The sequence below is a fragment of the Salarias fasciatus genome, chromosome 6, assembly GCF_902148845.1.
Source record: "Salarias fasciatus chromosome 6, fSalaFa1.1, whole genome shotgun sequence".
Lineage (NCBI taxonomy): Eukaryota > Metazoa > Chordata > Actinopteri > Blenniiformes > Blenniidae > Salarias > Salarias fasciatus.
The window spans coordinates 23,723,380-23,741,133 of NC_043750.1; the positions used below are offsets into that span (position 1 = coordinate 23,723,380).

General features: G+C 48.0%; 1 protein-coding gene across 11 annotated transcripts in view; it reads left to right on the forward strand.

Moving 5' to 3' along the window:
- fat1a (FAT atypical cadherin 1a) overlaps positions 1-17,754 on the forward strand; it is a 72,641-nt gene that overhangs the window by 46,437 nt on the left and 8,450 nt on the right. For all 11 annotated transcript variants that reach the window (XR_003931664.1, XR_003931666.1, XR_003931667.1 and 8 more), the window contains 13 exons: positions 51-4,121; positions 4,571-4,767; positions 4,868-5,021; positions 6,367-6,600; positions 10,478-10,864; positions 11,768-11,982; positions 12,910-13,047; positions 13,265-13,408; positions 15,059-15,256; positions 15,874-16,467; positions 16,857-17,079; positions 17,156-17,287; positions 17,395-17,552. Coding sequence is in view for 7 of the 11 variants with exons in the window: in XM_030094125.1 (XP_029949985.1) it covers positions 51-4,121; positions 4,571-4,767; positions 4,868-5,021; positions 6,367-6,600; positions 10,478-10,864; positions 11,768-11,982; positions 12,910-13,047; positions 13,265-13,408; positions 15,059-15,256; positions 15,874-16,467; positions 16,857-17,079; positions 17,156-17,287; positions 17,395-17,552 (6,845 nt within the window). In the remaining 4 variants the exon portion in view is untranslated. The remainder of the gene's footprint in view (positions 1-50; positions 4,122-4,570; positions 4,768-4,867; positions 5,022-6,366; positions 6,601-10,477; positions 10,865-11,767; positions 11,983-12,909; positions 13,048-13,264; positions 13,409-15,058; positions 15,257-15,873; positions 16,468-16,856; positions 17,080-17,155; positions 17,288-17,394; positions 17,553-17,754) is intronic.

Genomic DNA, 17,754 nt, shown 5'->3' on the forward strand with positions numbered 1-17,754 from the left:
TGCTGAAAAATATTTATTTATATGTGTTTTTGTTTTTCTCTCTCTTGCAGGGAATGTGGCTAACTCATTTGCTATTGAACCCGTTCTTGGAACCATAACAGTCGCTAAAGAACTCGATCGCAGCGGCAAGACCATGTTTGAACTCATCGTAAAGGCTTCAGATAATGGAATCCCTCCACTGTCAGCAACGACCACCGTGCACATCGTAGTAACAGTTTCTGACAATGCCGCCCCCAGATTCACAGAAAAGGAGTTTTCTGCAGAAGTCAGTGAATCGGTGCTTCCAGGAAGCTTCGTCAGCCTGGTCACCGCCATCAGCCAGTCCTCCGTTTTCTATCAGATTAAAAGTGGCAACATCGGCAATGTCTTTGACATAAACCCAAATTCAGGCGTGGTCGTGACACAGCAAGCGTTAGATTATGAGACCACCCCGCAGTACAGGCTGATCATACAGGGCACGAACATGGCTGGACTCGCCAGTAACGCAACGCTCCTGATCCATCTGAAGGATGAAAATGACAACGCTCCCGTCTTCACCCAGAGGGAGTTCAAAGGCGTAATCAGCGAGTCGGCCCCCATCAACAGTATTGTCCTGACCCACGGAAACACTCCTTTTGTCATCCGTGCCTCTGATGCCGACTGCGACCAGAACGCCATGCTCATTTATCAAATTGTGGAACCTTTTGCTCATAACTATTTTGCCATTGACTCGAGCACGGGCGCCATCAGAGTCACAACGGCACTGGATTACGAACAAAGAAAGGTTTTCCGCTTCACGGTGCAGGTCCATGATCTTGGAATGCCACGGCTGTTTGCAGAGACGCCGGCCAATGTGACCATAGAGGTAATTGATGTTAACGACTGCTCGCCAGCTTTCAGCCAGGAACTTTATGAGACAACTGTCATTGTACCAACGTACAAAGGCGTAGAAGTCATTCAAGTCAATGCCACGGATGCTGACTCCGGTCCCAATGCCAAACTGCTTTTCTCCATCTCCGAAGGAAATATCGGGGATAAATTTAAAATGGATCCAATCACAGGCATCATCTCAATTCAGAATATCACTCAGCTCAGGAGCAGGTACGAATTAAAGGCAAGGGTTTCGGACGGCAGGTTTGCCAGCGTGGCAACAGTGAAGATCAACGTGAGGGAAAACAAAGAGAGCAAGCTGAAGTTCACTCAGGAGTCCTACAAGGCCTACGTTCAAGAAAACTCATCTGAGAAGAAGACTTTAGCAGTCATCGCTGTTGTCGGGAACCAGGTGAACGAACCTCTGTTCTATAAGATTCTGAACCCTGACAGTAGGTTCCAAATCAGCCGCACGTCTGGAGTCGTCTCGACCACTGGAATCCCGTTTGACCGTGAAGTGCAGGACAGATACGATATTGTTGTTGAGGTCACCAGAGAAGACAGATCAGATGACGGAGCTCACGTTGTGGTGACTGTTCAGGTGGAGGATGTAAACGACAATAAGCCCATGTTTGTGAACCTGCCCTACCACGCTCTCATTCAAATGGATGCGGAGGAAGGCCAGGCGATCCGGCAAGTCACCGCTGTGGACAGAGACGTCGGGGCAAATGCAGACATACGCTATCACCTACAGGAACATCAGGAGCACTTCCAAATAAGCCCTGCTGGTGAAATCTCACTGAGAAGGAAGTTTGAGATGGATTCGCTTAACTCCGACTTTGTCATTGTTGTAATAGCAAGGGATAATGGGGAACCGGCTCTCTCAGCTGAAGTAGAAGTACCGGTGAGAGTGGTGAACAAAGCCATGCCTGTGTTTGAGAAGCCTTTTTACAGCACCGAAATCCCTGAAAACATTCAATTACACTCCCCCGTGCTTCATGTGCAGGCCAGTGACTCTGAAGGCCCTCGTATTGTGTACACCATCTCTGAGGGGGATCCTTTCAAACAGTTCTCAATCGATTTCAACACAGGTGTGATTCATGTGATTCAACCGCTGGACTTTGAGACACACCCTGCCTACAAATTAAATGTGAGAGCCACAGACTCTCTGACCGGAGCGCACTCTGAGGTGTTTGTCGATATTATACTGGAAGACGTGAATGACAACGCTCCCATGTTTCTGTCAACGGCCTACCACGCTAATATTTCGGAAGCCTCTGTCATCGGCACGTCCGTTCTGCAGGTTGGTGCCAAAGATTCTGACACCGGTAACAACCAGGAAGTCTTCTTTCAGTTGGTGGAGGAGAGAGGGATGAGTTCAGATTATTTCAGCATCGATCGGGACACAGGAATCATTTCCACCGCCCAGCTGCTTGACTACGAGGAGATCTGGCAACACAAGCTGCGAGTCCGCGTTGTGGACGGAGGCGTCCCGGCGCTCTCCAGCGACGTCACCGTGACAGTGGACGTCACTGACCTGAACGACAATGCTCCCGTCTTTACCGAACACACTTACAGAAGTACCATCAGCGAGTTGGCTCCACGCGGTCACTTCATCACCCAAATCCAGGCGTCTGACGCTGACAGTTCAGACATGAACAAGCTGGAGTTCTCAATTATCTCTGGAAATGAAGATCAGAACTTTGCCATCAACAAACAAACCGGCGCGATTGTGATTTCCAACCACCGCCGGCCACACATGCTGCCTCTTTACAGTCTCAATGTTTCAGTTACAGACGGCGTGTTCAGAAGCTCAGCCCTCGTCATTGTAACAGTCACTGGTGCCAATTTCCACAACCCAACCTTTTCTCAAGAGGACTATTTATTGGAGCTTGTCGAAAACTCTCCGGCTGGTACTTTGGTGGGGGAAGCAAAGGCTGTCGATGATGATGAAGGCATCTATGGGCAGATCACATACCAAATCATCAACGACTTTGCAAAAGATAAGTTCTCCATCAATGAAAATGGTGAGATTTTCACTCTAGAAAGCCTCGATCGTGAAAATCCAGCTGAGAAAGTGATTCCTATTTCCCTTGTAGCTAAAGATGGCGGTGGGAAAGTTGGCTTTTGCATTGTAAACGTCATTGTCACAGACGCTAACGACAATGCCCCACAGTTCAAAGCAGTTGAATACAAAGCCACGATTGCGTCGGATGTCCCCAGAGGAACCTCTGTGGTTAAAGTTGGAGCTTCCGACATGGATGAAGGAAGCAATGCTGACATCGAGTATTCACTTGAAGCAGATGTTGAAAATGTAGAAGAGAACTTTGAAATCCACCCAACATCCGGAGTCATTGTGACCAAAGAAAGCCTCATTGGGCTGGAAAATGAGCTTTATGCGTTCTTCGTCAGGGCCAAAGATACTGGGAATCCGCCCCAACAGTCAGTTGTACAAGTTCACATCCGTATTGTTGCACCAGAGATGCCCATTCCCAAATTCGCAGAGCCACATTATCGTTACACCATTGCTGAAGACCTTCCCATCGGCACAGAGATCGACGTGATTCAGGCTGAGAGCGAGCAGCCCGTTGTTTACAGCATTGTGAAGGGAAACACTCCCGAGAGCAACGAAGATGAAGTGTTTGTCGTAGATAAAGAAAGCGGTACGTTGAAACTCCAGAAGAGCCTCAACCATGAGATGACCAAATGGTACCAGCTCACCTTGTTGGCCCAATCCAAACAAGAAAACTACGAGATAGTCGCATCTGTGAATATAAACATCCAGGTGAAAGATGTGAATGACAACAAGCCGGTCTTTGAGTCAGACCCTTACGAAGCTGTCGTCGTGGAGAATCTTCCAACTGGGACTCAGGTTATTCAAGTCAAAGCCAACGACCATGATTTTGGAACCAACGGCCATGTTGTTTACAGCCTGGACCCCAAACAGGACTCCGCGGACATCCCCGAGCTGTTTGCCGTGAACAGTGAAACCGGCTGGGTGACCACCCTGAAAGAGCTGGACCGCGAGAAGGTGGACAGATACTCGATCAAAGTTCTAGCCACAGACCAAGGCGACAAAGTCCAGCACGCCACCGCCACCAGGGTGGAGGTGACGGTGGCCGACGTGAACGACAACCCGCCGCGCTTCACGGCGGAGATCTACAAAGGCACGGTCAGTGAAGACGACCCTCCCAGCGGGGTGATCGCCATCCTCAGCACCACCGACGAAGACTCGGAGGACATTAATAAACAAGTCAACTACTTCATAACAGGTGGGCGTTCTTTATTTTTGCAAAAATGGTAATCTGAATGCCCGGAGTTTTCTCTCTTACTCCTTTGTGTAACAGTATTTCACAAACAGTGCTTAGAGGAGATTATCCATTTATGCCATTTAATATGATAATGTCTCATCTTTGAAACACTACACAGTCCTGTTATCTGTTAGTCTGAGAAATCGCCTAATCTGCCCAAACTCCTGGCAAGTATTTAGGTCATTATACTACAGAAATGTATAATTATCTCAATAATGCTTTGAAATAGACTGGAGAAAAATGCTTCCTCTGGTGCTAATTAGGAAGCGTGAATAACTACGCCAAGTCTGGAAACATCAGGAGGAATCAGACTCTGGACTATCATTAGTTTGTGCACATGGTCTGCTTTGTCGTGGTCTGCAGGACTGCTTGTTTACCAACTGATGAGTTTATGTTCAATCTGTAAACAGGAGGCGACCCACTTGGCCAGTTCGCCATTGAGCACATTCAGAATGAGTGGAAGGTCTCAGTCAGGAAGTCCTTGGACCGCGAGGAGAAGGACAACTACCTCCTCAACATCACCGCCAGCGACGGCATCTTCACAGCCAAAGCTGTGGTGGAGGTCAAAGTGCTCGACGCCAACGACAACAGTCCAGTGTGTGAAAAGGTACGACTACCCCCTTTCTGGAGATGTTTCAGCCCCGCTTCTCTTTCGCTCTCGGTATTCACTTTAATTTCTCCCCTTCATTTTCCTGTCTGTCCTGCAGTCTGTGTACAGTGAGAGCGTCCCGGAGGACTCCCCGGCCGGGAGGCTCATCCTGCAGGTTTCTGCCTCTGATGCCGACATCCGCTCAAACGCCCAAATCTCTTACGAGCTCCAGGGAGTTGGATCCGAACTGTTCATTATTGACTCAGACACAGGTGTGTGTGTGTGTGCCATAATAGCCTTTCAGACAAATATCACTTTGAATGGAGAACAGTGATTGTGTCATGTTTTTTTTTTTTTGGCCAGTTATATTCTCAATCCCTCGTAGTGAGTAGCGCTCATATGAAAATCATTCTGTTCTTTATTGCCGTACGAAGCCAGGCCTGTCCACAGACAGCGAGCAGATCTCACTCCAGCTGAGTTGGAGGTTATTCTGATTATTAGGGAGTGGTATGTGGGGCACTGGCATTGAAGTCTGGCATAAAAAGACTCTTGGTCCTCTGCTTGGAGCCACCAAATCAAAGCGGCGGCTCAGCATGACAGCAGTTTTACATTCTACATGAGAGTTCTGATCTCCCTGCAAATCGTTATTGCTTTTTTTTTGTGTGCGAATCATTGTCGACCATGGAGGAACCAAGACACTTTTCTTGTGCCCAATTGTTATTTACTTATTCATTTTTTTTATTTTTTTTTTTTTTTAGCAGAGCCAAGAACATCTCCCTGCAGGGCAAATGAAAGAGTCACAGTGCCACTAAAGTACAGAGTTGCACACTTAGTTTGAATTTATAGCTGCAATTCTTCTTTGCCTGCAAATAATTTCTGCTGGGACGTCCTCTAAATCAGACCTTCCATCTGGCCACTTGTTGGAAAGCAAGAAACAAAGATCGTGTCGGTTAATAATCAAAGCCAACCTGAAATAAAGACAAAGTAACGGCATGAAAGGGCAAAACATTCTTAAGTCAGTCAGCGATCACCAGTAGATGGGAACCATTCAGCTCATCTGCCGTTGCATAGAAACCCAAAGTATTCAGACTTAATATGCCGGAGCCGACGCCGAGACAGACAGTATAGCTACAATGCCATCCTGCCGTCTTCTGGCAGCGTTCAGAGCCGAGCAGCAGTCTAACTGTTATATAGAGGGAATATTATTCCTTTTTTTCAGACAAGTAGGATTACTGCTGATGAGAATTGCCAAGAGGTTCCAGAGTTCTTTTTTTTTTTTCTGGAGAGGTTGTGGTAATTCTGGCTGCTCGGCATCCCAGGACACTTCCAGGCTGCTTCGAACTGCCAACTCTGATGTTCCCCTCCCCCCTCCCCTCCAGTCCATCCACTTACCATTCACTGGTGCTTCAATTACTTATTTATCCCTCCCTCCTCTCAGCTGAAAGCCATTCCTTTTTTTGAGTTTGTCTTACTTGGTCAGTAGATGGTCGACAACCTAGTTAACAGCATTTTAGAGTACTGGTGGTTCTCTGGACTCGCGGCCACGGTGTTTTAATTAACCGCGTACCGGTCGTGAATCCTTCATGACGCCATCTCTCCGTCACGTCTGGCTTTCAGGGGAGCTGAAGACCTCGCAGCCTCTGGACCGGGAGGAGCAGGAGGAGCACGTGTTCAGAGTGAGGGCCGTGGATGGAGGCGGGCGCTACTGCGAGTCCGACATTCGCATCACGGTGGAGGACGTCAACGACAACCCGCCGCAGTTCTCGTCCGATCCCTACACCATCACCGTCTTTGAGAACACCGAGATGGGCACTCTGGTGGCAAAACTGCAGGCTAATGATGTCGATACCGGTAAGGAAAATTGATTCTCAATTGATACTACATCATCGTGTTCTTCAGTCCAGCACTTTAAATGTAATGTGAAGCAGAGTGGAATCCTCTCTGATGGATGTATCTAGATTACAGAACTCTTTATTTTCCCCACAGTGGGGACATTTAAATTGTTACAGCAGCAGCTTTCGGTGAATCTGTCTAAATTAGGAGTTTTATTGCAGCAAAACTTGAAGTCTGATATCTTTTTGTCGTACTTGTTCCACTTCTTTCATTTCCATGGACGGAGGAGTGGTTCAGATCGAGCATTTGTTGCTTTTTCTGACAATTTTAGCATTAAATTGCTCATGTGCACCTCAGAGGACGGTTGTGCCTCCTGAACGCCACTCTCCACACGTCGGTCCTTCATTTCGAGTGTCTGCAGAAGCGGACTCTCACTTCTGGCCACCTATCTCCCCTTTCTTGGCTTGGAGGAGGATTTACGAAGCCGTTGAAAGCTTTGTCTCCTGTGAAGTTTTTCAGTGTTCACAGCTGAATTGTTTTTACACAAGAGCCCGGTGAAAAAGGGGTCTTTAATGTGAAGAGAAAAAAAAAAAAAAAAAGAAGAAGAAAAACACACTGCAGGCAGAAAGTCGGTGTCTTCATATTCAGTGATCTGTGGAAAAGACATGGATCATCAGCTTTTATGAGTTAAGTTTTGAAAAGATTTTCCAAAAAGGCATCCCCATGCAGCACCGCGTCAGCAGGGGGAGAAATCTGAAGCATGACCGGCCGGTCGGAGACTGAGAAAGCCTTTCAGTGATGGGGTTATTAAACTTTGACACCATGCAGTTCAACTTATGTGTTTCTAAAAATTGTTGTTGAACTAATTTTTTCAAAGGGCAGCATAAGACAATTGCACTATTTCAGGCTGAGACATAAGTTGACTTTGGTTTTGCTTAATAAGAGAATCCTCGCTTGATAAGAAGCAATTTTTCTTTTGCAGTCTTTGTCTTGAAATCATGAGAACATCTTTCTAAAATTCGAGTTCAGCATATAAGTAAATATAAACTGTATTTATTCATTAACCATTTTTGTGAGCCGCTGCTCAGAAATACTGAAACCAATGTACAGAGCGTCACAGGAAACCATTCCTGCCTGTGGCCATCAGACTATATCACTCCTCACTGTCATCCAGGAAGCAATAACTGCTTGATGTGCAATATTCCTGTGCAATAACTACATCCATATGCAATACCAAAATGCCATATTTTATTCTTTTTAGATGCATAGCAATGCTCATTTTGATTTATATTTTGTCTTATTTATATGTTTTCTTATGTTAAATTGATTGATATATTTTGTGTTTTCCTACTTTAGACCTTTGAATTGGAGCATCTGTGAGGGAATGGAATTTCCCTTTGGGGATCAATAAAGTGTTTCTGATTCTGATTCTGAGTTCGATAGGAAGAACTACTGCGAACTCATTGTGAGTTAAGAAATCAGATGTTTCTCTGTGTTTACTGGAGGGCTTCCTTCCTCCGATGCTGCTGGATTCGGCTTCACAGAGTCGTTCAGCTTATTGGCCCAACAACGCTCTCACACTCCGGTGCCGTTATATCACAAGTCGCTGATTGAAGAACTGAATAAAGACCACTCCACAGTACAATTTGTTTAAGATGCACTGGAAAGCGAATCCTCGTTCGCTGAGAGCGAGTCGAGCACATATTTGAAGAATAAAGAGCTCTTTGCGCCAGTCGTCAGGATGCAGATGCTTTTTGGCTTCGGTGCTGACTGGCCTCGGTCAGGTTATTATCTTTCCATTGTGGAGCTGCATTCCACTAAATGGCAAGAGGGAGGGATAACAAATGTGAAATTTCATGAATGATCAACCCCTCAAATTAAAAGCTCCATTACACTCTAATGAAATTCTTCTCTCTTCAAGCCGAATTCTCCAAAGGGATGATTGCAATTTTCTGTTTGCCTGGTGTTAAGCCGCAGGGCCACATATTTATCTCCGGTGTCTCCTCCTTTTAGCAAACGTCGCCAATCTCCTGGAGGCTCACATGTGAAGAGGGCCGTGAGCTTAAACCGCGCTGTCTAATAGTCACTTAAACTACTTGAGAGTGTTTTTTAGTGGACCTGTCACCCTGGCTTCAACCCGTAAACTGGCACTGGATCAACGCCGTCTCCTTTCTCTTTCTTTTCTTTTTTTTTTTGTCTTGGGGGAGGGGGTGTTGGACTGACAGCTTGACAGAATGAAAACGATGCTAGAACCGGAACCCTCTGAGAGAAGGGGGGGGAAAAAAAAAGAAGAGAAAAACCACGCTAAGTAGCATAAGGAAAGAGCTGGCATTAAGACATTTCTTCCCCGAGGCTTTACTGGCACAACATTTGCTTCATTTTTGAATATGAGGGATAAGGGTATTTGAAGGAAGGGTGGAGAGAAAAGAGGTGCACCCTGTAGTTTAGCCAGGGGCAGTAATTATTTAGAGTTACACTGACTGAGAGCGGGAGGAGGATTTGATCAGTATGTCTCACACACAGGGATTGCACACTTCTTCAGCTTTTTTTTTTTTTTTTTTTTTCTATGTCTGTCTAGTATTTTTGATTTGCTAAGTCCCATACAGACCTGCAGAGTCTGACCCAGTTCACTCAGGCTTTGGAACCCACCATCAAAATGCACAGAATAATGTAACCTGCCTCCGAGGAGAGAAGAGCGACTTTATCCTCCATATTTGCCCGCGCTGATGTCTGAGTGGACTCATTCTTGGCACTGCCGGTTCTCTGTGATCCTGCTACGATGTTTGATACTTACCCACATCGCAGCTCCCTGGTTCCACTCGCCGTCGCAATCTCTGAGAGGCAGCACTTATCAGAGTGGAGTGATTATGAACCAGACGGAGGAACAGACCCAGACTGGTCCCCTTGATCTGTGATAAACCTCTAAATTCCTCCTCTGATTCTGCCTTGTCCTTTATCGCTCTACCTGGATCTGACTGGCTCGTATTTTCCACACTCACTTTCCTCCATCGTGGAGAACCTTCATATATCTTTTTTTTTTTTTTTTTTTTTTTTTTTTTTTTTTATGGTATTTTATGATGAGTTTTAGACTGTGCTGCAGCGTCCCACTCTGTGACACCACTCTGTTTTTCTGTGGCTCCTTCTGAAAATCTTGGAAAAATCAGTGACAATCAAATTCTGTCAGAAAGATTGTTTTTTTTATTATTATTTTGCGATGTGACGTTCATGCCAACTATTAATTCTCTTACTATATACTAATTTATAAATTAACTGATTATCCAGCTCTGCATTAGGTTCAGTAGTATCAGGAGTAACATAAACAGTTCAATAGAACTGATTTAACCGTCATTAGCCGTTGTCTCAGGGATGATCAGACCAGATGAATCCATAAGAGCCGAGTTCCCCTCGGTTAGCTTCTCCAGCATCATAATGAGATCCATGGAGGATGGGGGGGGGCACTTACCTGATAAATGGGAATATAATAGCATATTCCAAAAGGAGCCCACCTGCGGAAAAGCATTATGATTATTATTGTGATCCGTCTCTGTCTTGTTTCTGGGACCGTCTTGCTTGTGGGAGGACATGAGTTATGGCGACGGCGTGAGTTAGACGTTTACGGCCGCTGTTTACCGGCGCACGAGTGAAAGATGGATGTTTAGGAATGAGGAGGGAAGGTGAAGGATTTAATCATTCACGAATCAATACATCAAAAATAAGGAAACAATATGCTTGTTTACACCCTCTACTTAAAGAGGTATTCCAGTTTATGCGGCCATCATTCTGGTTGTTGATAGTAACGTTTAACTCGCCGGCTTCAGCAGCTGAAATGTGGGTGGAAATAAAAGAGGCGAGGTGGAAACGGGAGGCTGACGCGTCGTCTCCGGTCTCGTTCCAGGTCTAAATGGCAACATCCTGTACTCGCTGGTCGACTCTGCCGACGGCTTCTTCTCCGTGGACGAGCAGACCGGAGTGGTCAGCCTGGAGCGAGCGCTGGACCGCGAGGTGCAGGCGGTGTACGAGCTGCGGGCGCGGGCCAGCGACCAGGGCTCGCCGCGCCTGTCCTCGCTCTGCCAGGTGGTGGTCTCCGTCCTGGACATCAATGACAACCCGCCGGTGTTCGAGCACCGCGAATACACGGCGACGCTGTCGGAGGACGTGGCCGTGGGGACCCAGGTGGTCAGGGTGCAGGCGGCCAGCCGGGACGCCGACGCCAACGGGGAGATTTCCTACAGCATCGTCAGCGGGAACGAGCACGGCATGTTCAGCGTCGACCCGCGCACCGGTAATACTGCACCCTCTCTTTCCTGAAATATTCACTTCTTTGTCTTCTTTTTCTTTGTCTTCGACTTCTGTGGAAACTGGGAACCAGGAAAATGACAGTTTGGAGCCGGAAACTCCTGTTTCCAAATTTGGGGGTTACAACTGTATCAACTTCGTCATGTCATGATGCTCGTATCATTAAATTATTCATAGACTTTGCTTGTGCACATTTTGAATCACTGCAAGGCCGTTTTTAAATATTAACTGCGGTGAGGGAGGTGGAATACAGTGTGCATTAATAAAAAATACAAATGCTGGTATAGTTGCATGATCACAGTCGTGCTAAACATTGTTAGCTGCTTCTCATAAATATCCAAACGCAACATTCCCAGTTTGAGATTAGTCAGGTGTCTTCTTCTGACTCCAAAGTTAGAAATGCTCAAATATCCTGTTACCCCTGAATGCACCCTGAATGCAAAACTGGTAGCATGTTTGTTTTTTTTTTCCTGCCTGCATTGTGATATGTTAGCTCCGGCTCTGCCGCACAACACGAGAGAGGAAAACAGAAAGTTGGGTTAGTGGTTTTCTTTTGTTTTTTTTCTTGCTGCCAGCAGTATTATCAGATGGAGCGCCTCAGGCAGGCCTGATCTTTGAATGTCAAATGAGCGTCGGTGACGGATGACGGATGGATTGCGGTTTAAGGGGCATTTGAGCTTAAACTGTTTGAACGCAGAAGTATAAAGCAGCTGACAAAAAAATTTATGACAGTGTTTGTGGTGGGCGACTCCTCTGCAAAAATAATTCTGTAAATATAGCCTATTTGTGTTTTTCGGAAACTTCTCGTTCTGTCGCTGAGGCTGAGCAAAAAGAAGAAATCCCACCGAAAGTCCGCCTGCATCTAAACTCGCTGCGTCTCCGTCCTCAGGTGACATCTTTGTGATTGAGCCGTTGGACTACGAGGCCTCCCATGAATACTACATCACCATCGAGGCCACAGATGGCGGCTCGCCGCCGCTCAGCGACATGGCGACTGTGAACATCAACCTGACTGATGTCAACGACAACAGGCCGGTCTTCAGCCAGGACGTGTACACGGCCGTCGTCAGCGAGGATGCCGAGCTGGGGAAGACCGTGTTGGCGGTGAGAATGCAAACAGCCTGCTAAGGGGCGTATTTGTATACAGCAGGTGCTTGTTGTGGGGAAATAAGCCATAATTAGTATAGGGCCGCATGCGGGGCGAGACATATTTCATCCCCCTCTTCCTCTTTCCTCCAGCTAAATCTGTCACTCGGTTCGCCTTCTCACTCAGCCGTGGGTTCGCTCCCCTCGCAGCTCTGCCTCCTCGCTCCCCATTACTCACTGAATACACTATCGCATATCTGCACCTGTGGCAAATCACCATCTGGTGGAGCAGCTAAATTAGGACCGATGCTCTTCATGCTCACTGCACGCCTGTTTCCGTGCAATATCTGACACACATGCTCAAACTTTAATTAAAAGACACTTGACTCATTAAGCTCCCGACCATGATAAGGCATTCTCTACCTTTTGTGAATCAATTTTCACTCCCATCCATTTCTATCTGCCGTGGCGGCCCAGCCCCCCTTTTCCCCCCGCTCATAAAAAAACCGCTGCTTACGGCCATTTCATCTGTGTGTCTAATGTACCTAGAGAAAAATTATCCATCAGAAAATTAGATTTTAATATCTGCCATTCCCTCACACTTGTAAATCTTTACTGTCTGCTGATTTCCCCGGGGATCCCTCTCAATATGTGACAGTTGGTGGTTTTAAGACTCTGTGCGTGTCCTGTGTGTTGCTCTTTGTGCGCACATGCTGGGGGTCGAACGGAGGAAGCATTAGGGCGCTCGCGGCTGTGTGACGCTGAGAATGTGAAGCTATTTTCATCAACGCATTTCATATAACTTCACTGAACTTCATTTGAGAAATCATTGATCTTTTTAAAAAGCTGAAAGAGGAAATATGATTTCAGAGCTTTGTTATATCCGTTTTATCAGTCTTAAGACTGATTGATTGATGGTCGTTCTAATCTTTGATTGACTCAAAGGTGGTGGCGGAGGATTTGGACGGGCCCTCCTATGACCACGTGCGGTACTCCATCGTGGACGGGAACCAGGGCAGCCCCTTCACCATCGACCCGGTCCGAGGAGAGCTTAAAGTGGCCCACCAGCTGGACAGAGAGAGGGTAAGAGAGACGAGCAGCAGCAGCGCTGACTGTTCACATACAGTTTAATCCACCGAGGGACTAATTGCAGTCTGTGCAGAATCCAATCGGAGTCATGTCAGGCCTAATAGGGAGGCTTGTTTACCGATCTCCGCTGCATTATTGCTTACAAAAGCAGCAGCGCCTATGTATGGTAACTCTCCCCTCTCTCTCTCTCTCTCTCTCTCTTTCTCCTCAGACATCTGGGTACACTCTGACGGTCGTGGCCGCCGACAATGGGGTGCCCCCGCTCTCCAGCAGCACCGTGATCAACATCGACATCTCGGACATCAATGATAACCCGCCACTTTTCTCCCAGGCCAACTACAGCCTCATCATTCAGGTGAGAGGGATAGAAGGGGGGGTCAGCGCTGCCGACTGATAAGAGCTGGAAAGAGAATAAAAACGACGGAAAGGACGAAAGCGGAGGAGGAAGGTGCAGGCCAGGGTTGCTGTGGACACAGAGAGAGGGATTAACAGGGAGAAATAATAGGAGAGCGTGCGACCAGAATGCCAAGAAGCAAGTAGGAGGACGGAGCGAGAACAGAGGTAAAGAGAGGGGAGGAAGAGGGGGAGGGCAACAGAATTGGAAGTCAGTCTCTGCATCTTAAGTATAAAAATGCAGATTAGGGGGTAGAGGCAAAGGACTGTAAAGGAGGAGAGAGGAAGAGTGGGACCATGTCAGATACTAAGCTGATAAAACCTGAAGAGTAGGGGTGGGGAGAATGCACAACGGTGAAGAGATCCACCTGCAGAAGATTAAAAAAAATCTCCAAAAAACAATTTCTAAAGGTTGGATGGTAGATGAGTAGTTTTCCGTATTTCTGTCTGTGTATAAAGCTGAAAAAAAAGGAAGAGAATATGAAGAGATGCATGGCACACACTCCAATGCTCCACAATAAAACAGTGTTCTGCCTCCTGACTGGCTTTATTTTACTGACCGTGGAGCGCTGATCAAAGCACAATACGCAATCCCAGCAAAATGGGACAGAAAACACACAGAGCGCGCACATACTGTACGAATCCACCAGGAAGATCTGTCGTTGACATTTTTTATTTTTTTTTAAACACTCGAGAATGAAAGTGAGTTTTGAGTGGGGATTTCAAAGAGTCAACAGAAGGGAGAGATCTGAAGCCCATTCAGGGACAGACAAACAACAGACAAAGCATTGCCAGTAAAAAAAACAACGGTCTCTCTCCACTGTTGCTCATCAGAAGCTCCGCTGTGGACAAGCTGCTGGTCAAGGACGGCTCACAAACACAGCAGCCACAGCGAGGCTTCCGCTGGGTGCACTCTGGAAGACCTGAGTTTGAATTTAGGTTGTCGTCAGTCTCATTCGCACCTACTGTGGCTGTGCTGACTCAAATATTGACCACCTGGTGGGAGCGTCATGTTTCCGTGGCTACGAAGCCTGGCAGCATGGGGGGTGCCATGTTTACATGGCCGCCAACCAGCGGAGGGAAGCTCTGAAGACTATAATACCCGAAGCTTTTCCGTTCAGATTTGCGGAGGGTGCGAGGCAGTTGTTCCACATTCTGCCACGGTTGTTTTGCTGCACGCCAGAGTGCGACTGTCACGGTCACACTCGCTCCGCAGCACGGCATTCGGTTCCAAAAATTCAATGGGGTCGACCTAAAAACGGCAGGTCTGAAAGCCCTCTGAGATTTTTTCAAAGAGTCCCTCGAATTTTTGGACCTGCTGCTGGCATGAGAGGGAAACTCAGGGAACAAGTGAAGGCGGTGGATTTTTGATGTGCAAATCTTATACTTCTGCCGTAAAATCCTGTTTACTGGTGGACAAACCCTCTGCTCCGCCGCTTCCGTGTCTTATTTATAAATAGATTGAAGACTTTCTGTTTGCCGGTAAAAGGTTATATCAGCCAGTCGTCGTTCAGGCTCAGCAGTGAAGATCCTCTTAAACACACCTGTGATTCAACTTCACGGCGTTCAATGAAACGCCTCCTGAAACACACCCCTCTGTCGTGTCCCGCAGGAGAATCGACCGCAGGGCACCAGCGTCCTTCAGCTCACCGTGACCGACCGCGACGCCTCGCACAACGGGCCGCCTTTCACGTTCGCCATCGTGGACGGGAACGAGGGCGACGCCTTCCGCATCAACCTGCAGGGAGCTCTGGTGGCGGCGGGGCCGCTGAGTAGGAAAAATAAAGAACACTACCTGCTTCAAGCACAGGTGAGTCACGCAGCCAATGAGAAAGCAGGATCGAGGGGCGTATCGATTTAACCGTCGAGCCAGAGCGAGCTGGACTATTTGTCCTTCTTTCTGCACCTTTTCTGCCGTGCCGACTCCTTTCCCAATCCAGTCAACGCCCCCGCTCAGCGTTTCTACTCTCTGAATCCCCCAAATTTTTAATAGCTTGTAGCCTTGCAAGCATTTCCACTTGAGAAATTGAATTAAAATACGGAGAAGCCGCTGCTTCTCACAGGAGCAGCTTAAATAAGACATTTGCTTTGATTTGGCTCGATCACGTGTCACCTCAAGAGGAAAGGAGAGAGAGAGAGAAAAATGTGTGGGCAGATGGGATATGAAATGTAAGTGCGATGTCTTGTTACACACAAGAAGCACACTGGCGTTTGAGTCATCGTGTGTTTTCCTGCAGCAGCGATGACCATCTCTGTGAAAGTGTGGCTGAAATATCTTCTAAACATTTGGTTGGCTTTAATGTCTAATGTACATCCAGCAGGCTGCTCCGTCAGAGCGGGACACGAACAGTGCCAGAGCTTGATTGCCCTCTGCTGTTGGGAAAGAGGTAATGAGATTAAAGTTGTGTTTCCTTCCCTCGTTCTCAGGTGTCGGACAGCGGCAAGCCTCAGCTCTTCTCCACCGCCTTCATCAGCGTGCGCGTGATCGAGGAGAGCGTTTACCCTCCGGCTGTCCTTCCCCTTGACATCTTTGTGTCCACGGCTGGCGACGAATACCCCGGAGGCGTGCTGGGAAAGATCCACGCCACCGACCAAGACGTCTACGACACCCTGACCTACAGCCTCGCCCCGTCCTCCTCCTCCTCGGACGACATCGCCGCCTTGTTTTCGGTCTCGGCCTCCGACGGAAAAGTGATCGCCCTGCGGCCGCTGGACGTGGGCCACTACCCTCTGAACGTGACCGTGACGGACGGGCGCTTCACCACGCCCGCTGACGTCACCGTGCACGTGCGACAGGTGGCCCGCCAGGCGCTGGACAACTCCATCGCCGTGCGCTTCGCCAACATCGCCCCCGAGGAGTTCGTCGGGGACTACTGGCGCAACTTCCAGCGGGCGCTGAGGAACATCGCGGGTGTGAGGAGGAGCGAGGTGCAGCTGGTCAGCCTGCAGCCGTCAGAGCACGGAGACCTGGATGTCCTGCTGACTCTGGAGAGATCGGGCAGCCCCTATCAGTCACAGGAGGTACGGCCTCAAAAGTGAATGAAAAAGGCTCCTTCAATCACAGATTGTTCCTATTAAATTGATTCAAAATGTCAGTTATGATTAAAAATATCAGATACTGCTCAAATTGAATAAAATACACCCATCAAACACTATTTATCTCCTTTCTAGACATATAGAGCAGAAACATTCGGCATGAAGAGCCTGGAGTACCAAAAATTGTCTCCAGTTGATTCAGCTAATTGATTAGTTTCCTATTTTCCTCCAGCTTTACCCTTTAAATGCCTCGAAGAATTCGCCATTTATCAAAACACTTGATTAATTTGCTGTGGATTAGCGGAGTCGTCGTTTTCAGCGCTAATCCCCCTTTAATGGAGTCGCTCGGCATTCACGTCTGGATTTCCCCCCAGGTCGTCTTCCGGAAGCTGAACTCCTCCGCCGCCGTGATCGAGGAGATGACGGGCGTCCGCATCGTGCGCGTGGTGCAGAAGCTGTGCGCCGGCCTGGACTGCCCGCTGCACTTCTGTGACGAGGCGGTCTCCCTGGTGAAGAACAGCATGTCCAGCTACAGCACGGCCCGCCTCAGCTTCGTCACGCCGCGGCACCAGCGGACCGCCACCTGCCAGTGTGAAGGTACCGTTGCACTTCACACACACACTTCTTATTTGTGAGACGATTGCTCAGTGGATGGAATTATCTTGGTATTTAGGAGGCAGGTGTCCTGTGCTGAACAACCTGTGTGAGAGCAGTCCCTGTCCGGAGGGCATGGACTGCGTGGCGGATCCTCGGGATTCTGTCTACAGCTGCGTGTGTCCTGAAGGCAAGAAGGGAAAATGTTCCGGTAAGACCCTTTGTGACCTTGAGTCGTTCGATCGGTCGCTTTCCCTGACCCTGGCTTGCTCAGAAGCCAGTGGTCCGTGTCTGATTCTGTGCGCTGCTCCTCTTCAGACGGCCAGTCCCTGACGTTCAGCGGAAGCGGCTATGTGAAGTACCACCTGATGGAGAACGAGAACAAAGAGCTGATGAAGCTCTCTCTGAGACTCAGGACCTTCTCCAGCCACGCCACCGTCATGTACGCCAAAGGGACCGACTACAGCATCCTGGAGGTGTGTTTGTGGAAACAGTTCAATCCGAATTGGCATAAAAACACTTCCTCTGAGTCCTTTTGCATTCCTAAGCTCCGCATTACTGCCCAGCTTTTCCGAATGAGAAGAGCTTAGCGTGGATCTGACCCGCAGTCCCCAGAGACCAGCTGGTGGTGTGTACCAAGCAACTGTGCTGCAGGGTTCAAAAGAGTCACTTTAAAAC